Raw genomic sequence first — 23,585 nt, 5'->3', positions numbered from 1 at the left:
CCTCTGCACCCGTGGGGACCTCTGTCTCATCAAATCCCCCTCTAGATCCAAAGAGATCATGATTAGCACCCACCACTCTCCAGATCATCAGAGAGGTCAAGCCAGCGCCCCAAATCACACAGCATATTCAGGTGCTGGCCCAACGACCTCCTGTCTCATCCGTAGAGCCATGCATGGCAGTCACTGTCTGCTCACCGTCCCCCACTCCAACTCCACCTCCCATTTCAGTTCCTGGGCCTTGACTTTCAAATGCCAGCACATCTCTTGGCCAAACAGCTCTCTGTCCACATGCTTGCAGAGCAGAAGTGGTGGGGCGTTCACGCCCCTGTCCCCTGGAGCAGCCTCAGCCAGTGACTGGTGGGAGAGGGTATGCAAAGGCCTTCTCTCACTGCTCAGGAGGGGTGGCTCTGGGGCGTGGCTCCTCCACCACTTCCCAGAGGTCCCCGGGGCAGCTGGGTTGATAGCAGCACCTTCCATTAGGGGCCTTTATGGGCTCTTCCCTACTCCCTGACTCTGGGAGCACCTCTTGAATAAACGGCCTTCGCTCAAACCTTGTCTTGGGTCTGCCCCTGGGATCACAACCATCATGCTGCTTCTACAACCAAGAAATAGGTTCCCTGAGTGTAAAGAGAGGCGGGACGCAGGGAGGAAACTCGGGAAAGAATGGGTCATAATCAGCGTGGTTTCTGTTGCAGCAAAGGAAAGGCGGGCCCACCAGGCTAACACTGCCCTCCAAGTCCACAGTGAGTTGGTTTTGTTCTCTCTGCGGGGCCGGTGGAGGGAAGAGGGGCTGTCCTCCTGCTGGGAGGGCAGGTGGTGTCTGTTGGAGGTGATGGGGGAGGTGAACCGGGACCATAGGACTTGAACAGCCAGCTTTTTTAGGGGGAAACCAAACATTATGAAAAAGATGATCGCTTATTAATGTTAACATGTTACGAGTTATTACAATAATAATGGTAATAGCTAATATACATTGAGCATTTTTATACCAGATACTGTGTTGTTAAGTTCTTTTCTCCTCACAATAGCCCACTTAGGTTGGTCCTCGTACCATCCCCATTTTGCAAGGGATCTTAGTTTTTTATATCCCGATGCCCCACCATTCTTAGCACATGGCTTCTTCCTCGTGGTCCAAAAAAGGCTGCTCCAGCTCCAGCCATCTTGTCTGCATTCCGGCAGCAGGAAGAAGGAAGAGACAAAGATAAACGTGACCCTTCATAGAAGTTTCACTTGACACATCAACTTGTATATCATGGTCCGGGTTTAGCACATGGCCCCAACAGCTGAAAAAATGAGCTTTAATTTAGGACAGCCAGGTGGCAGCTGAAACTCAGGAATTGTATCGCTAACATGGAAGGGAGAATGGGTGTGAGCCTCAACAACCTCACAGTCTGGGCCTCCGATATTTGTCCACCTCCACAGTCCTGAGAGTTGAGAGGGGGCCTTCGTGTTAGCACTGGCAAGTGGGTATGGGCTGCTGCCTGGGAGGGGGAGGGGTGTCTGTGCACACATGCACGCCCGTGGGGAGGACTTGGCCTGGGAACACCCCAGTTGCTGACTCAGGTGTGAGTCACCGCACTGAAGGCTCTTTCCTCCGTCTGGCAGCTGCTACCCACAGAGACAGCCCTCCCTCCTTGACATCGCAGCCGCCAGGCCATGCCCTCACCTCCGCTCCTGGGGATTTGCTGCCCCCAGAAACCACTCTCTGTGGAGCAGGGGGAAGGAGCTGGGGGAGGAGGTGGATGGCTCAGGGCCGCAGGGAGCTCCTGGCCGCCCCTGAGACCCCACCTGCCCATCTGTGTGCAGGACGCAGACTTGGCTCGGTTGCTGAGCTCTGGCTCCTTCGGAAACCTGGAGAACCTCAGCTTGGCCTTCACCAATGTCACCAGTGCCTGCGCTGAGCACCTCATCAAACTGCCTTCTCTCAAGCAGCTGAACCTGTGGTCCACTCAGGTACACACGCCCACCCGCGCCTGCGCCGGGTTCTCCTCCATGCACCCTGCACCCTGCGTTCTCTTCCATGCACCCTGCGCCTGCGCTCTGCACCCTGCCTTTGTGTCCTCCTCTCTGTTCCCTGCCCCTACACCCTCCTCCATACCCTGTACACTCCTCCATGGCTGGCCTTTCTGCCCAGAGCCCATGGCCCAGTCACTGATTACCATACCCCCTCCCTGGCTCAGCAGCCACCTCCCAGAGGCAGAGGAGGTGTAGGACCTCATGAAGCCTAGTGGCCCATTTCACATTTGGAGTTGCTGAGGTCCAGGGCAAGGGCATGCCAGGCAGAGCTGAGAGGCAGGGTCTCCTGTGCCTGTGGGTAGCTGTGGGCCTTTTCCTTGTAATAATGGCCATGGCACAACGACGCTTGCTGCCAGTGCTCAGGATCAATTGCCCTGTTAAACACTTAGCGTGGATCAGCACAAGTGGTCACCATTCCACACCTCTGACCTGTCAGCCCCGCCATCGGCACATTGTACAGAATGACAGTTGGCGTACCCATCAGTTTGCCTTCCAGGCCCAACTTTCCACTCCTTAGCCCATCCCCTGTCCTGCCCAGGAAAAGGCCACCTCACCTCCCACTCACAGCCCCCCATTGACAGATGGCCAAACCGATTTGTAGGGAGGGCCCTTGCCAGGCCCATGTCCCACCAGCAAAAGCTGGATTGGAAGCGAGGTCAGGAGAGGCTGTGGAGAAAAGTGAGAACAGCCCAGACCCCGAGGCTGGGAGGGCTGTGGGCCTCAGAGCTGGGCTCTGTCCCTATTCCCTCCCTCCACAGCTGCCCCAGCCCTGGGGTTATATCCTGGGCTGCCTTGGGGGGCCAGAGTTGGTCTCCAGGGCTGAGAGGTTCTGTGCCCCACAGTTTGGAGACGCCGGCCTGCGCCTCCTGTCGGAACACCTCACCATGCTCCAGGTGCTGAACCTGTGCGAGACGCCTGTCACCGATGCTGGCCTGTTGGCCCTCAGCTGTGAGTACTGAGGGGCTGCCAGGGTGGATGAGGGCCCCCTTCCATTCATTCATTCATTCATTCATTCATTCCACTTGACACCATACACTGTGCTATGTGGCACAAGCATTTATTGAGCACCTGCTATGTGCCAGGCACCATTTTAGGTTCTAGGAACAAAATGGGGAAAATACCCCTGCCCTCATGAACTTAAATTTTAGAGGAAAAAGTAAAAATGAGTAAGGCCCAGCCTTTACCCTCCTGATGCTGTCATAGCCCTGGGGGGGGGGGGGGTCGGGGGTGCAGGTTCAAGGAAAATGCTCCAGGGCATTCCTACTACTGTGCTCCCCAGTCCACCTGAGTCATCACTTGGGAGCCGGTTAGAAAGGCAGATTCTTGGGCCCCGCCCCAGCCCTGCTGGCTCAGAAACTGCACTTGTATACCTGCCTGGGAGAGTCCTGGCACATTGAAGTTTGAGAAGCGCTGCCCTCACACGAAGAGCCACACGATACTCACTCAGGGAACCTCGAAATGGCAGTTTCTGAGCCCAGCCCTCATCTACTGAATGAAGATCCTGGGGGATGCTGAGCCTGGGGACCTGCATTTCCCATTTCTGTCCCATTGGTGTAGGTGAGAGGCCCTGTGCCTCAGAAGGGAGGGACCAAGGAAGGCTTCCCTGGGAGGTGATTGGATCTGGGTGGGAAAGACATACGTAGGAGTTGGCCAAGAGGGAGGCGTGCTGGACAGTGGCCATGACTTCTACAAGGTTGTTGTCGGGGTGCTTAGGAGGGGGTGGGGCAGGTGGCAGGGTAAATGGAAGGCGGAGAGGAGGAGATTTGGAGCCACTTCTCTGAATATGGCATTATTGCTGGATATCAGTGTTGATGGGGCCTGGGTAGCAGTGCAGATCCCTGGCCCCGCTCTGGCCCCTGCCTCACATCTCTGGGAGTTGACAGGACATTCAGGTCTTTCGCAGGCTCCCTGTGTACCTCGTGACGCAAACCGAAGTCTGAGGGCTGCTCTGGAGAAACAAGGGCTTGAGTCAGCTTCTGGGGTTCCCTTGGGGGAGAGCCAGCCCCATTCCATCGGGGCTTGTCTGGGGCAAAATAACTTGAGCTCTGGTCCAGGCAGTGGAAGGACAAGACGAGGGACCAGAAGGGATGGCAGCTCAGAGGGCAGGGAGAGAACATGGGCCTAATTCAGACCAGCACGTGCCTGAAACGGGCGTTCTGTCCCACGCAGCCCCCAGCTGTGCTCCCTCCCCGCCTCCTAAGCGGGGACCTTGGCATCTGCAGTCAGGCCCCCAGCTTGACCGTCTCTTACCTGCAGCTGGCCCTGTGGGGTCTCGATGACATAATGACTGTCTGTCTGTGTGTCTCTTCTTGTACAGCTATGAAGAGTCTCTGCAGTTTAAACATGAACAGCACCAAGCTCTCGGCCGACACCTATGAAGATCTGAAGGTAATTCCTTCCTTCCATCCTCCTCCCTCTGGCCAGCATCTAGATCAGCGGTTCTCAACCTGTGGGTCGCAACCCCTTTGGGGGGTTGAACGACCCTTTCACAGGGGTTGCCTAAGACCATCGGAAAACACATATATAATTACATATTGTTTTTGTGATTAATCACTATGCTTTAATTATGTTCAATTTGTAACAATGAAAATACATCCTGCATATCAGATATTTACATTATAATTCATAACAGTAGCAAAATTACAGTTATGAAGTAGCAACGAAATAATTTTATGGTTGGGGGTCACCACAACATGAGGAACTGTATTAAAGGGTCGCAGCATTAGGAAGGTTGAGAACCACTGATCTAGATAGTGGTGCTTTGCCCTCATGGAGGAAAAAGGGTATGACCCCAGCCGATAAGCCAGGAAAGAAAAGAATGGCCGATGGAAAGAACTGATAAAGAGCAGGCCAGCAGGGAACGGGTGGAGTGGAAACCGGGAGGACCTGGGTGGCATGGGATGATGGGGACAGTCCTTGAGCTGAGACCCCAGAGGGGAGACGCCAGGGCTGCGGGGGGCAAGAGGAAGCTTCATGCGAAGGTCCTACGGCGAGCGGAAGGGTCACAGGAGCTGACTTTGTAGCAAACGTGACTAGAAAGTGAGAAAGAGAACAGACCGGGACAGACGGAGTAAGCCCATGTAGGTCACGGGAGGACTCTGGATCCTATCCACGTGCAGGAGACGGCTTCAGGGGCTCTGACAGGGCCGTGAGCTGCTTAAAGCTTGTTCTGGCTGCTACGTGGAAAATAGATACTTTTGAGAGGGAGTATGAGCAAGAGTAGAGCAGGGAGAACAGTCACAGGCTGGTGCAGCCACACAGTAAGAGCTGGCGGCAGCCAGATTGGAGAGATGAAACTGGGGAAAGGAAGAGAATCGGAGTAGTGGAATTTTGTTTGGGAGTAGGGAGTGGGAGGCCTCCTGCCACCCCGTTATCCTGGGCTCGGTACCAGCTGCCCCAGAAGGAGCAGGCAGGGCCGCCGAGAGCCAGGGCGCTGGCAGGAGGCTGCTGGGACAGATCCTCCAGCAGCTCTTGGCTGAAGCCCCCTTCAGCAGGGCCTCCCCGGTCATCTCCCACCTCCAGCTCAGCCAGACCTGCAGCCAGGCTTGATCACTGCCGCACCTCCAGATGCCTTTGGTGTACCTACTGTGTGCCAGACCCGTGCTGGGGGCACTGAGAGTGGCAGGAGAAGCACAGCTAACAGACAGGACAGGGCTTGGGGGCAGCAGGGAGGGGACAGGCAGCTCCACTCACTGGGCAGAAGAACTTTCACAAAAGGGAGTCTTGAGAAGCGAGTTTGCCAGGCCGGCTGGAAGAGAGGGCCGTCCACAGGGTCCTGAGGGGCACGCAGGGACGGGAGGGGGGTGCAGGCTGGGCCAGGGCGGAGCCAGCCTGGGTCCCACCCACGAGATTCAGACCTCAGCCCCGTCAGCCTCACTCGGGCACTTGTCAGGAATGCCAACTCCAGGGCCCTCAGACCTGCGCTGTTTTAGGGTCTCCCAGACCGAGTGGCAGGGGCTGCAGTAAGCCGTGGGAGGAAGTCGCTTTCATTTCCAAACAGGCAGGAGACACCTGGTGCCAGGTGGATGACACCGGCCGTGCCTCCCAGCCTCCACGTTTCGGGGACTCGGGGGGCCACAAAGTGCACAACCCAGTGCCTCCAGATCTCCCCGTTTCCCAAGAAAACCTGGAAATCTAGTTTGTCCTGTGTAGTCTGCTAATGTTGAAAGGTCGGCTTAAGTATTGTTTACAGTGCTGTCCTGTGACTGCAGGCCTCAGTGTGCGGCCTCTGCATTGGGAGCCATTGAGGGCTGTTGAGCAGAGGAGAGGAGCCGTGAGGAGGTGTCCGTGTGAGAGAAAGGCTCCCTGGCCGGTGCCCAGGAGAGCTGGGAAGGGGGAGTAAAGGCAGGAGGCGGGTCGGCAGCCTCTGTGCAGTGCAGGCTTGTCAGGAAGGAGCCAACTGTTCCTAAAGGAGGACAAGAGGCGGCATCCGGGTGGCAGGGATGGAGAGAGGGAGCTGCCTGAGGAACAGCAGGTGGGGACCATCCTCCAGGCCCCTGGACCAGCAGCGTAAGTGACCCCGCTTCATTAGCCTGCCGGTTTCTGAGAGGGACGAGGCTGTGAGCGGTGGTAAAGCAAGACTCACCTTCCGGAGAGCACAGGGCTCTGTGGGAGGGCGCTCTGGGCCTCGTGCATTAGGTATTTGGTCCCTGGCATCGTCCTGTGAGCCTGGAACTGGGTTCAGATCCCTCCACAGATGAGGAAGCTGAGGCTCCGGGAGGGAGCTGTCCAAGGTCGGGCGGCCAGCAGGGGATCCAGCCCCTCTGAGGCCATTTACTCTGGAGCCAGGGACACCCCACCTGCTCAGTTCTCTCTGAAGTCACCCGCGCTGACCTCCACGGAGCGGCAAGGTGGGGAGGGCAGGGCCAGGTTCTGGAAGGGACCGGATTCTTCTTGCTCCTCCGCAGGCCAAGCTCCCCAACCTGAAGGAAGTGGACGTCCGCTACACGGAGGCCTGGTGAAGCTCCGCGCAGGAAGGAGTCTGCAGCCGCAACACACAACTCTTGACTAATAGCTGTAGAGCGCCAGGCCTGGGTCCCACCCAGCCTCCTGGCTGTGCGATAGATGGGGGTCTTTCTGGGGGCAGAGGGCGCTGGGGGAGGGGGAGGGGAAGGTCATGAGCACGCCCAGCCCCCGCCTAATTCTCTTAGCTTCATAATTGGAACCTTGACCTGATCTAAACGGACTTTGTAGCAACCAGAGGAGCATCAGCGGGTCGGGGAGGGCGTGGGGGGCGGGGGTTGGATCGGGGAGGGGGACCCTTTGTGGATTTTCTTTGCCTTTGTGTTTAATGCCGTGTGGGAAAAGTGAACTCTGACGCCACCATCACGTATCCAATGGGCCTCCAGGCCGAGAAGGAGGCTTCTCCTCAGAGGTCCCGCGGAGAACTCACCTGCCACTGGGACCGGAGGGCCCAGTCCCACCACCCCATCCTGTGTCCTCGCCATCGCTATGCAAAGTGGTTCTCGTTGTACATAAGATTTAAATAATGCGCCTATTTAAGAAACGTTGACAAACTGCAGGTCTGGGACCTGCCTCTTATTTATGAAGTCTCTGACCCGCCCGCCCACCTGCCGCCGCCCACCCGCCCTGGCGTGCAGTCCTGTATAAACCAGTTGGCTGTCAGGGTAGTGGTAGTGTTATTGTTATTTTTTTAAAGGAAACAAAAAAAAAAGAACCTTCTTGGAAAATTAATTGCTTTGTAGTAATGGATTCTGTATGCTAATGCTCTCTCCTCGTCTGTCTGTCTGTCTGCCCACCCACCCCTGTGCGTTTCCCAGATGTCTCCAACTTCCTCACGGGGTGGGGGTCAGGCTGGGGGAGGAAAAGTGGGGTCCCCACATTGTGGTCTTGCTCCTCCAAGGCCCTGGCTTTCTCTCGGCCCCTTTTACACATTTGGAGGGGGGTGCTAACCTGTCGTCCCCCCACCCCCGGAGAGGAGCTGCCCCACCCTCTCCCTCTCCCTGGAGCGCCCGTCTCTGTGCCTCCGCTGTCCCGGCCCTGACTGAGACTCTGCGACCTGTGGCCTCCCTCCCTCCCTCCCGTGCCCGTGGTCTCCTCGTGCATGCGCCTCCCTGCATGGTCTCGGGAGGAGAGCGAGACGTCGCCTCCACCAGCCTGACTGCCCAGCCCCCCATGAATGTGACCACTGCACAGACCCTGTTCCACCCGCCCGGACAGCCAACCTCCTTTCTTTTATAAACAGGCGGCTTTTTCTTAACAAGCCCTCACTGTACAGAGCAGCCCCTTTACGGTTTACTTGGGGTCCCCTCTCCCCAAAGCCCCCTTTTCTGTTGTTTTAGCACAAATACGCCCCCTCCGGCACCTCCAGACCTAACCCCCAGTCAATGTAATTGTTTTATATATATTTAATCTTATTCAATGGAAACCATGCTTTTGTCGTTTTATACTTTGCTAGGTAGACTTTATTACCCCCCGACTATGCCCTCATTTTTTTAAAAAAGGAAAAAAAAGAAATTGGGTTTCAGTCTTAATTCATTTTACGTGCCAGGTTTTATTTCGTGTGCGTGTGAGTGTTCTGTTTTGTGTTTTGTTTTGTTGTTGTTGTTTTCTGTTGTTTGGTTTTATTCTCTCCCCACAGTCCCATACTTTATAGCACTCTGGTGCAGGAAGAAGCAGAAGCAACAAAAAAAAATTTAAAAAGGAAAAAAAAAAAAAGAACTGAGACATGCCACCTTTTCCCTTCGCACTGTTGCTTTTCCTGATGGTTATACTACTGTCACGTAGCTGTGTTCAGAGATGTGAAATACTTTCAGGCAAAAATAAACTGTAAGTGACTCATTGACCTCTGGCCTTTCTGTGTGGCTTCCCGAGGGTCTTGTGGGGGGACGGGCACGACCCTGGCCGGAGCCGGGGCTCACAGCTGAGTCCAGTCACCTGCCTGGGTGTCCAGGGCTGCTCCTCCTCAACCCTGCTGACAGATGTGGGGGCGTCCTGGGCACCGGGGGGTGCTGAGTAGCATCCCTGGCCTCAGCCACTTGATGCCAGGAGTACCCGCCCCCAGTTGTCACAACTAAAAATGTCCCCAGATAGTTGCCCACTGTCAGGTGGACGTGCCTGCTCTCCGCCTGGGGACTCGAACGTGCAGGCTCTGGTTCTTGAGGTCTGTGTGGGCCCGAGACTCCGCATCTCCTAGGCGCTCCAGACTGGTTCCTGGAGGGCTCGCCAAGTTCCATCCGTCCAGCTCCCTCCCCCAGATGTCCCCAGGAGGCAAACTCGATGTGTCCAAAAAGGGAATGGGGAGGGAGACAGGAGAGGCTGGGTCTCTTCATCAAGGTCAACAAGGGGACCAGGAAAGCTGATAGCCAGGCCCACGGGAAGGTCTCCCCAAAGCTGGGTGAATGGCTGGGGCTGGGCAGGGACCAGGTGCACAGACAGGTTCAAGAGAAGCCTAGCAGTCAGAACTGCAGAACATGGTGTTTGGGATGAAAGGAGGCAGGTGACATGCAGGGTCTTGGCTTCCTTGCTGAGGCAGGTTGTGGGCACCTGGAATGAGCCTCTCCGCCTGGCAGCAGCCGCAGTGGCAGGCAGGGCTGGTGTGGGAATGCCCTGCCTGCCTGGTTCCTCATGAGGTCAGTGAGCTCTGGCTCCTGGAGTCCCTCCCTGGGACTAACCTCCAGCTGCCCCCAGGGCCCACTTGCTTGTTGGACTTCCTGCCTCCCCCCGCCCCCCCCCCGCGCGCACGCGCACACACACACACACACACACACACACACACACACTTTCCTGTGGTCCCATTCGAGTTTCCCGGGACCACATTCCACCTAAGCTGCTTGCCTCGGGGGAAGACAGTGACTGGTGGTGCCAGGCTTTCGTGCCAGGCTGGGATAACCCTCCCAAGGACACTGCAGAGGCACCGGGTATCCCTGCCCAGCCTCAGCCACAGAGGCAGCAGCCCACTGAGCTGAAAGGGCTCTGCACCTGGGCCCCGAGAACCAGCTGGCACCCACCCTCAGAGGTGGCTGACAGAAGTGCTCATAGGTTCCCAATGGGAGTAGAAATGGGTTCAACCGCTTTGGAAAGCATATCCCCTAACGCGAAGCCTCCGCCCACCCTGTGACCCCGCATCTCCACTCCCGAGTGTGTGCCCGAGGGAACTGAGCTCACACGGCCACCAAAAGACACAGGAATGTTTACAGCAGCGTTATTCATAGCAGCCAACAAGTGGAAACAGCCCAGAAGTCCACTGAGAAGAGAATGAATAAACAGACCGTGGGCTAGTCACACAGCGGAGCAACGCAAGTGTCTCCGTCAACGAGAGCATGAAGACACGCACGGCGACACACCCACATGGTGGAATCCTGCAGACGGAAAAGGAACCGGCTGGTGTGCAGTGACGTGGGCTCACTGGGTAGACGTTACGTTGTGTGAAAGGAGCCAGACATAAGTGAGGGTTTGCTGAATGATTCCATCTATGTAAAGCTCACCAGCAGGCACAGCCGTCTGTGATCACAGAGGCCACAGTAGTGGTTACCTGCGAGGGGGCGTGTGAGTGACGGAAGTGGGAGGGAACCTCTGGGTGGTGAAGTGCTCTGCACACATCCTAGAGCCCCACACGAACACTGGGCCATGTACGGCTTATGCTGACACATCAACAAAGCGGGAACAACCCACATGTCCATCAACAAATGACCCGACCGATAAAAGTGGTATAAACAGACAATGGACTGTTACCCATCCATAAAAAAGAATAAAGTACGGATACCCTCCAACAAGGATGAGCCTTGAAAACCCTATAGTAAGTGATGCCATTTATATAAAATGTCCAGAATAAGCAAAACGAGAGAGAGAGAGAGAGAGAGAGAGAGAGAGAGAGGAAGCAGATTGGTGTTTACCAGGGGCCAGGGGGTAACTGCTTAATGAGAATGGGGTTTTATGTTAGAATGATGAAAATATTTTAGAACTAAATAGAGGTGGTGATTGCACAGCATCGTGAGTGTTCTAAATGCCACTTTAAATTGGTTTCTTCTAAGGTGCAATTTTGCTTTATTTTTTTAAGTGGCACCAAAAAATAATGTTTTAAATGAGAAGTTGATTGCTGCTCCTCTCTCTGGGCTTGGGAGGGTGTGGTGTCCATGTTGCCAGGACTTCGATCACAGCCATTCTTATCCAGCCTCATGAAGACTTGGTGAATGTTTTTAAAGTGTCCCCTCCTCAAAACACTATATTGTAGTGGTTCTCCACCTTCTGGCCCTTTAAATACAGTTCCTCATGTTGTGACCCAACCATAAAATTATTTTTGTTGCTACTTCATAACTGTAATGCTGCTACTGTTATGAATCGTAATGTAAATATCTGATATGCAGGGTGGTCTTAGGCGACCCCTGTGAAAGGGTCGTTCTTCCGCTAAAGGGGTCGCGACCCACAGGTTGAGAACCGCTGCTATATTGCCATCTGCTGGAACATTGACATGAACACACAAGGTTGTATAATAAATAGACAAACTCCCTTACATGTGGCGCCCTTGCACAACCTGCATGGCTGTACGTGGTGGGATGTGGGGCTTTGCTTCATTTTCGGTGGGATGGGCCTTGAAAAACTTAATGTTGACCTTACCTCTTGGTCTCATTCTTTAAAAAAAAAAAACTTCCTCAAATCTTTTTTTTATATATATATTTTTTTATTCAGAGAGGAAGGGAGAGAGATAGAAACATCAAGGATGAGAGAGAACATTGATCAGCTGCTTCCTGCACACTCTGCCCACAACCCGGGCATGTGCCCGTGACCAGAATCAAACCCGGGACCCTCCAGTCCGCAGGCTGACGCTCTGTCCAATGAACCAAACCGGCGAGAGCCTGTTCTCATTCTGTTGTGAGTATGGCTGGCCTGGGCTGGCCTGGCTCAGATTTGTCAGGGAGATGAAATCCACTTGGTCCCTGCTCTACTCGCCCGTATATTTCAACCTGCCTTTCGGAACCTCTTCCAACAATGAGCCCTTCACGGAAGCCCTGGGGGTCATCTCACAGCAGCTGGGGCTGAAGATGGCCGGGAAGGTCCCCCACCGTGTTCCTGGCCGCAGACCTCTTGGCTGTTTGTTTTTCCTCTGAATGTAATGGTGGGGGCAGCCAGGTATTCTCAAACGCCAGGCTTGTCTCCTCTCTGATTTGCCAGGGAGAAGGGCTGTCAGATCCAGTGGGAAGGAGGCTCAGAAAATGGGGTGCTGGAGTTTCAGCAGCTTCCAGGGCACAGGATACCCCTCACAGCAGCTCCCTTCTGGGCCCCCTCCCACTGGCTGCAGTGATGCATTTTAAACTCTCACAGCCCCGGAGTTCCAGCAGTATCCATCGAGGGCAGGGCCTCCGGGGGCTGTAAAGCTACTTTTGCCACACCCTGTATTCATTTACTGGAGAAAGATTTGTAGATCCTCACCATGCATTTCTGTGGAATCTGAATGAATGAATGAGTGAAAAACAGATGTGGAGAAAGGAAAGCAGCATTGCTGGTGAAATGAGGGCTGTGGGTTGGGCATCTGACCTACATCTAACATCAGGGTTGGGCAGCGAGACTGGATTCTTGACTTTGAACTGAAGACAATCAAGTGTTTACCTGAGGCCGCCAGGCTACAGGCACTCAGAGCTTTGTCCCTTGTTAGATTTGGACCCCGCAGTGGGCCCAGGGTCCATGGTCCTGCTGCCTGCCCTCTTACCAGGAAGGCACCTTCCTTTACTTCCCATGGCCTTGCACTCATTAAAGCATCCGTTCATTCATTCATAGAGCAAAAGTGTGTTGGCTGAACCTTGAAAGCACTGTGCTAAGTGAAAGAAGCAGCCACATCAGTCCACATATGATTCCGTTCAGATGAAAGGGAACTCTTTGGAGACAGAAAATTGATCAATTGTTGCTTAGAACTGAGGCGGGGAGGGAGAATGTGGAGGTGATAGCTAAAGGGCATTGGCTTCCTTTGGGAGTGATGGAAATGTTCTAAAATTGACTGGTGCTGTCTGCACAACTCTGTCAGCATACTAAAAGCCATGCAATTGTACACTCGGGTGGATGGTAGGGTATGTGAGTTACATCCTAAAAGGCTGTTTTTAAAAAATGTGCTGAGCCCTGGCCACTGTGGCTCAGTGGTTAGAGTGCCGTCCTCGCCCTGAAGGACTGCGGGTTTGATTCCCAGTCAAGGGCACTGCCAGGTTTGTGGTTTCAATCCTAGGTCGCATGCAGAAGGCAACCAATGGATGTGAGACACATGGATGTTTCTTTCTCTTCTCTCCCCCTCTCTCTCCATCTCCCTCCCAACCTTACACTCTCTCTAAAAAAATCAATGGAAAAAAATATCCTAAAGTGAGGATTAACAGCAACAACAAAACTGTATTGAGTACCTACAGGAGACTCGGCAGTGAATAAAATAAATGCCATCTTCTGTCACCTACCATCCGAGGGAGGAGGCAGTCTTTAAAATAACCCCACACTCCGTTTTCCATGAGGGCAGTGGAGAGAGCTAAAGGGTGTGCAGGCTGGAGTGCAGCCTCCAAGAGGGGAGCCCTGAGCTCAGGGCCCAGACCTGGAGAAGGAGCTCTTCATGAACAGCCTGCGGGGGGGGGGGGGGGGGGGGGGGGGGGGGCGGGGCGGGTTGAAGGGAACAGCCTTCCAGGCAGGGGGAAGAGCAGGTGCTGGGGCCCTGAGGCAGAGCCTGGCACGTGGGTGTAAGACTACTAGGAGGAGGAGGACGTGTGGGGCAACAGCATCAGCAGAGAGAGGCAAGGCCCTTAGGTCTGTTGGAGGGCGGAGGGCGGAGGCAGCCCTGAAGGGGCGGAGGCAGGGTGGTGGTGGTGGGAGCTGTGATAATTCGGGGTTGTTTAAATAATCCCCTGGCTTTATTGTGGAATGAACCAGAGGGTAGGAGAGAGTGGGCAGCAGGTGACCTCCCACGTTCCTATTAAAATGTGCATTCTCCTTGAGAGGGGGCTTCCGGTGAACAAAACAGGAAGAAAGCTTTCGAGCAGCCAGCTGAGAGCAATTTGAGGACCTAGGAGCTGGAGGAAGCAGGAATGGGGGGCGGGGGGAGGGGTTGGCAAGCAGGTGAGGGCTGGCTGGCCTGGGCCGCACCTGTCTGCTCCTGGTGCCCAGGGCAGGTCGAAGGGCAGGCGGCAGCTCCAATGCCCCTTCTGTCCGGGCCGCCGCAGATCCCAGCTGGGACTGCGCCAGGCCGGCGGGTGGGGGCGGGAGGCAGGGCAGCGGGTCCTTGACGTCAACGTTGCCATGGAGACCTGGCTTCCCAAAGCCCGTAATGCAGCTGCCAGCTGCCGGAGACCCCCGGGCTGGGCAGGCTCTGCAGGGTGGAGGGGAGCACAAAGCACGGACCTGGGCCCTGCGGGCCTGCGCCCCGCTCCAGGGCTCCTCCCGCCCCCTCCCGCCCTCCAGCGGCCTCTGCCCTGTCCCCACCTCCTTTCCTGCCGCCCGGGAGACCCTGGTCAGGAGCAGGCCTGGGTCCTCCCTGCGCTCCCCACAGTAGCACCAGGGCGGGCAGGCTCCCCCTAATTGACCCCTCCCAGCCCTCACCCCTCGCTCCATTGTTTTGCTTCAAGGCCCTTACATTCTAGGAGCATTTCCTGAGACCTGGTGCCGGGCAGCGTCTCAAAGGCTTTGCCAAGCTCAGGTGGTCCTCCGCGACCCCGCGAGGGGACGGGCGACCTAGCACCCTAGCTGGCCTCCCCGAGGGGCAGGACTCGGTGAAGCACACGAAGGAAATGGCGCTTTCTTTGTTTCTAAACCTTGTTTTCTGAAATCTTTCTTTCCATTGTTAAGAAAGACGCCTGCAGCAGCCAAATGTCCAGGCTAGTCTAAAACGTCAGCCCACACCCAACTTCAGGTTGGTCTGGTGCCCCCGGTGGAGAGTGACAGGCGCCTGTCCCGTGCTCCCTGGCGTTGTCTTTGTCCTGGTTGGGCCTTTGTTGCTTCCCTGGCTGGCCGTGGGTGTGTTCACATGTTAACCCAGGTGTGTGATTTGGGGGGACCGTGTGGGGTGGGGGCAGAGGTGAAGTCTCTGTGGCATGTTCCCCGGTGGCTCACCTCCCAGCTCCCACTGCACCCTGCTGAGATTCCTCACCCTGGAGCCCAGGCCTTCTGAGGGGGATACTGGGCCGCTGTCTGAGGCCCTGCCTCCTTCCCGGGCCCATGTAGCTCCCAGAAAGTCCCAGCGCCCTGCCTGCCGCGGCCACCTCGCCCGAGTTCTCTCTCCTAGTTCTGGCAGATGCAGCGTGAAGATTGGCACCAAATGCCTTCACCTGGGGGTGGGTGCAGGGCAGGGGTGACCTTGGGGCCTCAGGAGGGGCGTTTCCCCTCCTTCTCTCTCCGCCCTTGCCCCACCCCAGCCTTTGGTTGGCGCTGGGACGATTTATCTGGAGAACTGGACCTTTCCAGGCACTTTTTAGTAAGGTCTGGGGTCTGCCCCATTTTTCTGGCTTCCTCTAGAACAGGGTGGGGAACACCTGGCCCTCGGGCTTGGTCTGGCCCTGCCAAGGCATTAAGGGGTGAGTTAATGAAATGTTTGCCCAAATACAGCAGGCTGATTTTTAACTTGATCATTTGTATGGCCCTCGAATGATGTTATAAACATCCAAATGGCCCTTGGCAGAAAGAAGGTTCCCCACCCCTGGCCTAGAATGTGGGGAACTCACCTAGAGGCTGATTTCAAGACGGCTGGAGAAGTACCACTGAATAGCCTCCTACTTTAACCAGGTATTCATCCATCCATCTGCCCCTCATCACCCATCCATCTGTCACCCGTCATCATCCATTTCTCCATCATCTATCCAACCATCTTGTAGACCTACTGTGTGCTGGTCACCCTGGTAGGTGTGGGGATCTAGGAGTGAACAAACAAGACCAAACCCCTGAATCCATAAGAGACGGAGACAGAGGAGGAAGGGGGCCGGGGAAGGCCTCGCTGAGAAGGCTGAGGTAGGAGCGTGCACGGATGTTAGGGAAACCGGAGGAGACGCTGCAATGGAACAGAGTGAGCAAAGCTGGCAGGGCGGAAGGCTGGTCACCTCTGGTCCCGCCAGCTGCTGGGAGGACTTTGGTTTTACTGTCACTCCCTGCTCTTTTCCTGGCGGCTCAGCGGGCACCCTGCAGTATTCACTGCCACCTGCCCTTTGCTGAGGGGCCTCCTGGGCACCCTGTCGTCTCACCTCCAAAATACAGGGTGGGGCAAAAGTAGGTTTACAGTTGTTCATATGGAAAATAATACGGTAATTAATAAATAATAATACAAGAATAAACTCTGTGTTCCGTGTTCTCACAACTGTAAACCTACCTTTGCCCCCACCCGGTACCCTCATTATTCCCATGGTATAGATGAGAAAGCGGTGGCCCTAGCACTGAGGTAAACCTTGAGGGATGAGAAGGGACTAGGCTGGATATGAGTGTGTTTTGTGGGGGGAGGGAATGGTGGTGTCCCAGGACTCTAATGTTCTCAGGGAAGAGACAGTGAGGCCTCTGCTGTCCCCCAGTCTGCCTTTCTCCAGGCTGACAGCTGGCCCTCCAGAATCACAGCCAGCGGCCTTAGCATTTGTGACCCCGGCCTTAGCGGCCTTCGCAGACCCTGGGGTGGGAGGATGGAGGGAAGATGAAGAGACAGAACCAGGTGTTTTCTTTTTTAAAATATATTTTTATTGATTTCAGAGAGGAAGGGAGAGGGAGAGAGAGAGAGAAACATCAATGATGAGAGAGAATCATTGATTGGCTGCCTCCTACATGCTCCCTACTGGGGATCGAGCCTGCAACCTGGCCATGTGCCCTGACCCGAAATCAATGATCAACCACTGAGTCGCGCCGCTGGCAAACCAGGTGTCTTCTATCAGGCAGGCCAGAGGGACTTGTGGGGAGGACGGGCGTGGTTCTCGGCAGGAAATGAAGCTGGATGGGCTGAGGTGGGGAAGCCGCTGCCCGGGGGCCTACAGTCTGTAGCCCTGAGTAAGTTCCTGAGCTGCCCAGGCTGGTCCAGCAGGACCAGGCCCCAGTCCCAGCCCACACTGATCTGGGGCCATGCTTCTCGGTAAGTCCCCTGGCCTGTCTCAGCTACTAACAGAGGAGACATTTAGAAAATGTTTGTTTATTCATTTGACAAATATTTACGTGGGTCTACTCTGTGCTAGGCCTTGTGTTCTGGGGCGGGTGGCTGGCTGGCTAGGTGGGTGGGTCAGTGGGTAGATGGGTGGATAACTGAATAGGTAGGTGGGTGAGTGGATGGGTGGATGAATGGTGGGTAGGTGGGTGGGTGTGTACAGGGATGATTGTATGGTTCAATGACTCAGAAATGGATGCATTAACTTGCTATTGCTGTGTAAACCCCAAGTTTAGTGGCTAAAACAGCAAACACTGATTATGTGGAACAGGAATTGGGAGTGAGTTGGCTGGGTAGTTCCCGCTCAAGGTCTCTCTCTGTTGCCATCAGATGTCAGTTGGGGCTGGGGCCCCTGTTGGTGGGAGGCCCCAGTGGACACCTCAGGGCTTTTTTCTTGTTTGTTAGAAGCACACTGAGGGGTTCCATGGCATCTAGTGTGTCACAGGGACAAACACCCTACAGCGCACAGGCCTGCACTAAGTCCAGCTCACACTCAGCAGGAGGGGAATTAGGCTCCACCTCTTGAAGGAAGAGCATCAAAGAATTTGGGAGCAGAATTGAAAACCATCACAGTAGAGAAGTGGATGGCGCACTCACTACTCTTCCTGGATGCTGGAGTCAGGATAATCGTAGAGCAGGGCCCCTGGTCATGACCGCACGTTAAATGCACCGCGGACACTTTTACAAGATACCGGTGCCCCGGGCTCAGCCGCAGGCAGTCCTGTTTGATTGGTCTGGGGAGACCTTGGGACACTTGTGTTTTGTTTTGTGGAAGATCTTAAAGTTTAATCATAAATTGTAGCATTTGTTTTTACTACCTTTTTTATTGTGGTAAAATACTATGTTAGTATACATATCATAAAATGTACCATTAACCATTTTAAATATTTTTATTTATTTATTTTTCTTTATTGATTAAGGTATTACATATGTGTCCTTATCCCCCCATTGCCCCCTCCCCAACCCACCCCCCTCTCATGCCCTCACGCCCCTAGTGTCTGTGTCCTTTGGTTAGGCTTGTATGCATGCATACAAGTCCTTTGGTTGATCTCTCCCCCTTCCCCCCGCCCTCCCCTGCCTTCCCTCTGAGGTTTGACGGTCTGATTGATGCTTCTCTGTCTCTGGATCTGGTTTTGTTCATCAGTTTATGTTGTTCATTATATTCCACAAATGAGTGAGATCGTGTGATATTTATCTTTCTCTGACTGACTTATTTCGCTTAGCATAATGCTCTCCAGGTCCATCCATGCTGTTGCAAATGGTAGGAGTTCCTTCCTTTATACAGCAGTGTAGTATTCCATTGTGTCGATGTACCACAGTTTTTTTAATCCACTCAGCTGCTGATGGGCACTTAGGCTGTTTCCAAATCTTAGCTATGGTGAATTGTGCTGCTATGAACATAGGGGTGCATATATCCTTTCTGATTGGTGTTTCTAGTTTCTTGGGATATATTCCTAGAAGGGGGATCACTGGGTCAAATGGCAGTTCCACTTTTTTTAAAAAAATATATTTTATTGATTTTTTTACAGAGAGGAAGGGAGAGGGATAGCGAGTTAGAAACATCGATGAGAGAGAAACATGGATTCAACTGCCTCTTGCACGCCCCCTACTGGGGATGTGCCTGCAACCCAGGTACATGCCCTTGACCGGAATCGAACCTGGGACCCTTGAGTCCGCAGGCCCACGCTCTATCCGCTGAGCCAAACCAGCTAGGGCCACTTTTTGTTTTTTGAGGAAACTCCATACTGTTCTCCACAGTGGCTGCATCAGTCTGCATTCCCACCAGCAGTGCATGAGGGTTCCTTTCTCTCCCCATCCTCACCAGCACTTGTCATTTGTTGATTTGTTGATGATACCATTAACCATTTTTGAGTGTACAATTCAGTGGCATTAAGTACATTCACACTGTGATACAGCCTTCACCTCTAAATCTCTGACATCATTAAAAACGGAAACTCGAGACCCACGAAATACTAACTTCTCCCCACCCCTCTCTCCCCCAGCCCCTGATAATTCTCCATTCAGCTTTCTGGGTACCTCATAGAGGTGGGATCATAAGGTTCATCCATGTTGTAGCATGTGCCAAAAGCTCACTCCTCCGTGGCTAGTAATACTGTCTGCATTTACCACATTTTGTTTATCCACTTGTTCGTCGATGGGCATTTGGGTGTTTCCCATTAATATTTTCAAGCTCCAATGTGCAATCAGGGATGAAAACAGCAGCCTTAGACCAGTGGTTCTCAATCCTGGCTGCACTTTAGAATCACGTGGGAGCTGTTTAAAACAAAAAATAAAAAACACACTCAGCCAGCCTGGCTCAGTGATTGAGTGTCGACCTATGAACCAGGAGGTAAGGGTTCGATTCCCAGTCAGGGCACATGCCTGGGTTTCGGGCTCAATCCCCAGTAGGGGGCGGCAGGAGGTAGCTGATTAATGATTCTCTCTCATCATTGATGCTTCTACCTCTCCCTTCCTCTCTGATATCAATAAAAATACATAAACAAAAAAAAAACAATGCCTGGTGCCTACTGCAGACCCACGGAATTAGAATTCCTGAGGAGGGGGGCGTGTCGGGGAGGGAGGGGGCCTGGAGGCCTGGGCGTGCTGACTTATTTCAAAGACTCTGCTGCCCCCTTGTGGCAAAACCGACAACAGCACAGCTAGCAACTCTGGGATCTTCTCTCCAGAATTGGCTTGTCTGCCCACGGGGATCCCAGAACAGTTGTTCCTGGGGATCTGTGGGCCCTGCAATGCTCCACCTGTCTCCCCTCCCCACTCTACTTCCTGGATGACCTTGTCTGGCTTACGTGTCTAGAAGAACATGAGTTTATTAGTGAGGAGAAGGCACAGACAGGGGGGCGACCACTTTGCTTCGTACCAGTTGTGTGACCTTGAACAAGCCACTTAACCCAGGCCTGATTCCCTGGCTGTCACAGGAGGATGACCACTGCTCCTTCCGACAAGTCCCTGCGACGGCGAATGAGCATGTGTGTCGGTCTTGGGGAGGACGTCAGTCAGGGTCTGTTCCCCCTCAGGCGCCGTTGACATCTGGGGCTGGGTCGTTCTTTGTGCTAGAGCCGGCCTGTGCATCGTAGGGTGTTTGTCCCTGTGGCCGACTAGATGCCCACAGAACCCCTCCGTTGTGATAATCAAAAAAAAAACACGTCTCCAGGCATGGACAGATGTCCCCTGGTGTAAGGTTGCCAGATAAAATACAGATTTCAGTTAAAATGTGCATTCCAGGTTAGCAACTCTTCACTTTTTTAGTTAATTAGTCGCAGAGACTGCATTTTCATTTGCTAAATTGGAAATGCTACCTGGGGACAAAATTACCCCAGCTGAGAGCTGGTGCGTTTGATGCCCGTTGAGGAGGCTAAGATGCCAGATGGGGACATTGCAGCAGAGTGGGCACCGCCCCGGGGTGCTGGCTGGGGCACTGGACGGGGGCAGCTGTCGGGAGGAAGTGGGGTTCACAGTTGGGCCTTCTCAGTGCTGTGCTCGGGGCCAGGCTGGGGGAGGGGGCCATCTTGTTTTCCTAGCACCTGGGCTGTTGGGGACAGAGCAGTTTGTGGGTGACCACAAGCTGGAGCAGTTCACCCCCAGCTCTTCCCCAGAGAGAACCCAGGCCCCGAGTGACGGGGATTTGGCCCAACTTGCTCATTTGCAAGAGGAAGAAACAGGCCCAGAGACGGGTAGTGAGGGGCCCTGAGTCACACAGCTGGTTTGTCTGAGTCTTCAGGCCAGGACTTTTGCCCCTGAGGTAGAGCCTGGGAGTGTCCTCAATTTCTGGAAAGTTCTCTGGGACACCCTCGCATTTTCCAGGCAGAGGCACCCAAGGCAGGCTCCATGCTGAGGCTGGGGGACCCCTTCTGTGGGGCTGCCCCTGTGACAACCTGCTCTTGTTCCTCTCTGATGAGGGGAGGCAATATGGGGAAGTGGGGAGCTCTCAGACTTGGAGGTGGGCTGTCTGGGACTGAAGACTGGCCCTGCCCCTCACTCACTGACCTGAGGCACCTGTGCCTCCGTTTTTAAAAATATATATATATATTTTATTGATTTTTTACAGAGAGAAAGGGAGAGGGACAGAGAGTTAGAGACATTGATGAGAAAGAAACACCAATTCAGCTGCCTCCTGCACACTCCCCACTGGGGATGTGCCCACAACCAAGATATGTGCCCTTGACCGGAATCGAACCTGGGACCCTTCAGTCCACAGGCTGATGCTCTATCCACTGAGCCAAACCAGTCAGGGCACCTCCGTTTCTTCATGTGGAAAAGGAAGTGATGAGAATTGTACCTGCCTGTTGTTACAGTGATTCAATGATTTAACAAGCATGAGTGCTTAGGACAGCATGTGGCCGGCAGTAAGGTTACTATTTGTCTTATTTCCTCTTCTCTGGTGCCATCAAGCCTTCTCCCTCGGGGAGCCGGGGAGCCGGTGCCGTGGGGCTGTCAGTCACAGCCACCAACCCCGCCCTCCCCTGGGTGGCATGAGTGTCAGGCGAGGCCAGGCATGGGGTTGGCGAGACCCACCTGGTGAAGGTCTGGTTGAGTCCCTGGACCCAGCCCAGCCCGAAGCCAGTCTTCTGCCTGGGATTCTCAGTATGTGAGACGATAAATCTCCCATTTTTGCCTAAGCAAGTTTGAGTAGAGTTCTGGTCATATACTCTCTTTGCCCCATAGAGCACGAGGGATGCCCCTAAGGCTGGCCCATTCTCCCATGGCCCTCCGCTTTGTTTTTTTTCCCCCTGAAAACAAGTTTTATTTAAATAAGGGTTTAAATACATAACATAACATTAAAATTGAAGGCGGGGGAACTACTCCAAAGATCATTTTGTTACTTCACATGGCATCGGGCAGCGGTTGCTAGGAAGTTGCAAGCTCTCTAGCTAGTAACTACGTGACTGACACATCACTTTGAAATGTGTTCCCTTGTCAAAGGTTTAACTCTGATAGAAGGTTGGCCTCCAATTGTGGCGTTTGGACAACAATTAACTAGGGTCTGTCTGGTCAAAAAGACCGTGGTGCAAGCCAGAGTCCTTACACCTCCCTGGAGGGAACGCGGCAGGGTGCTCTCGGCTCCATCCACCTGGTCAGGAGTAGATCTGTGACTACGGACGGCTCCCTCTAGTGGTGCCCATGCTGCTGCCGCCTTACCCCTCGCAGCTTGAGAGAGGCTGCTCAGGCGGTGACATTCCCCGAGGGCCCTGGACTCTGTGAGGCGCTCCTGGCCAGGCATGGCTTGGCTGAAACATCACGTTGTTGCTCTGTTTAAATGAGAGGCTTCAAGACTAGAGAGCATGTCTCCTTTCAGCTTATGGCATAAAGGAGTTACACGAGTCCAAGTTAAAAAGCAGACCCCAAGTGGTTACATTATACAAGCTGTGAGGGTTTCAGACTTGTGACACGGGACAGAAGGGAAATTCTACTCATTGCAAAGAAACCCTCACTTAAGCTTCCGTGAGCCCAAAGCACTTACTAGTAAAACCACGAGCCTTCAGCTGGCCGTCCTTAGCCCGTCCAGTCTCGACGAGGAACTGGCGTATGTTCTTGTGCTGGTCACCCTGCAGCTGAATTGCTCCTCCATATTCTGGATGCTCAGTGACAGTCCCATTGCAGGCAAATTTCTCCTTAAAGGCCTTCATAGTTTGTTTTTATCCTGCGAGCCCTGAGAGCAGTGGTTCTCAACCTGTGGGTCACGACCCCTTTGGGGGTCGAACAACCTTTCACAGGGGTTGCCTAAGACCATTGGAAAACACATATATAATTACATACTGTTTACAGCAGCAAAATTACAGTTATGTAGCAACGAAAATAATTTTATGGTTGGGGGTCACCACAACATGAGGAACTGTATTAAAGGGTCGCAGCATTAGGAAGGTTGAGAACCACTGCCTTAGACAGTAGTAAGGGTCTTCCTGCCCTTTCTCTGTTGAATTCTTATTGGATACAAACCTCAGTGCCAGCGGGAGGCAGGTCATCACCTTTCTTGCATCAGCAAAAGGGTGGAAAGAGTGGAGGTTCTGGATAGCGGACATACCATAGGATCCCTTTCTCCCTTTTCCTCCGTGAGAGAAGGCAGCAGGGGGGATGGAGTGGCAGGGGGGATGGAGTGTCGGGAAGCGAGGGGGGTTCAGGGAGAGCTTGCTGAGTCCTCGGCGGCTCAGTCACTGGGGGCTCAGCTTTGGTTTTGACACAGCCCCACACTGGGTCCACGGCCCCCTCGCTCACAGGGCAGGTCCTCTGTGATCCAGCCGTGATTAGGTCTCACAACAAGAGGAAACGAACGTGTATAAAGTGCCTACCACGTGTCAGGTCCTGTGCTGGGGCTTTGCTGGTATTTTAGTTGCAGTTTATAGGTGAGGAAACTACAGCTCAGAGAGGTACAGTGACTTGCCCAAGGCCACACAGCCAGGAGTGGCATCACTTCCGTTTGACCTCAGGCAGTCTGATTCCAAAGCAGGGGCACTTCTCACTGTGC

General features: G+C 54.0%; 1 protein-coding gene and 1 pseudogene across 3 annotated transcripts in view; one reads left to right on the top strand and one right to left on the bottom strand.

Annotated features, from left to right (window-relative positions):
- Positions 1–8,821, top strand: part of CMIP (c-Maf inducing protein) — a 235,742-nt gene extending 226,921 nt beyond the window's left edge. For all 3 annotated transcript variants that reach the window (XM_070399132.1, XM_070399133.1, XM_070399134.1), the window contains 5 exons: positions 696–743; positions 1,807–1,953; positions 2,859–2,964; positions 4,334–4,404; positions 6,924–8,821. In XM_070399132.1, the coding sequence (XP_070255233.1) occupies positions 696–743; positions 1,807–1,953; positions 2,859–2,964; positions 4,334–4,404; positions 6,924–6,977 (426 nt within the window). In that variant the 3' untranslated portion in view covers positions 6,978–8,821. The remainder of the gene's footprint in view (positions 1–695; positions 744–1,806; positions 1,954–2,858; positions 2,965–4,333; positions 4,405–6,923) is intronic.
- Positions 8,822–22,554: 13,733 nt separating this feature from the next.
- On the bottom strand, positions 22,555–23,142 carry LOC138997343 (eukaryotic translation initiation factor 1 pseudogene; annotated as a pseudogene).
- Positions 23,143–23,585: the final 443 nt, after the last annotated feature.

The sequence above is a fragment of the Myotis yumanensis genome, unplaced genomic scaffold (genome assembly GCF_028538775.1).
Source record: "Myotis yumanensis isolate MYYU_CA2020_CCGP unplaced genomic scaffold, mMyoYum1.0.hap1 SCAF_18, whole genome shotgun sequence".
Classification (NCBI taxonomy): domain Eukaryota; kingdom Metazoa; phylum Chordata; class Mammalia; order Chiroptera; family Vespertilionidae; genus Myotis; species Myotis yumanensis.
Note: the sequence above shows the minus strand (reverse complement) of the source record. Positions and strands in the feature narration are given on the sequence as shown.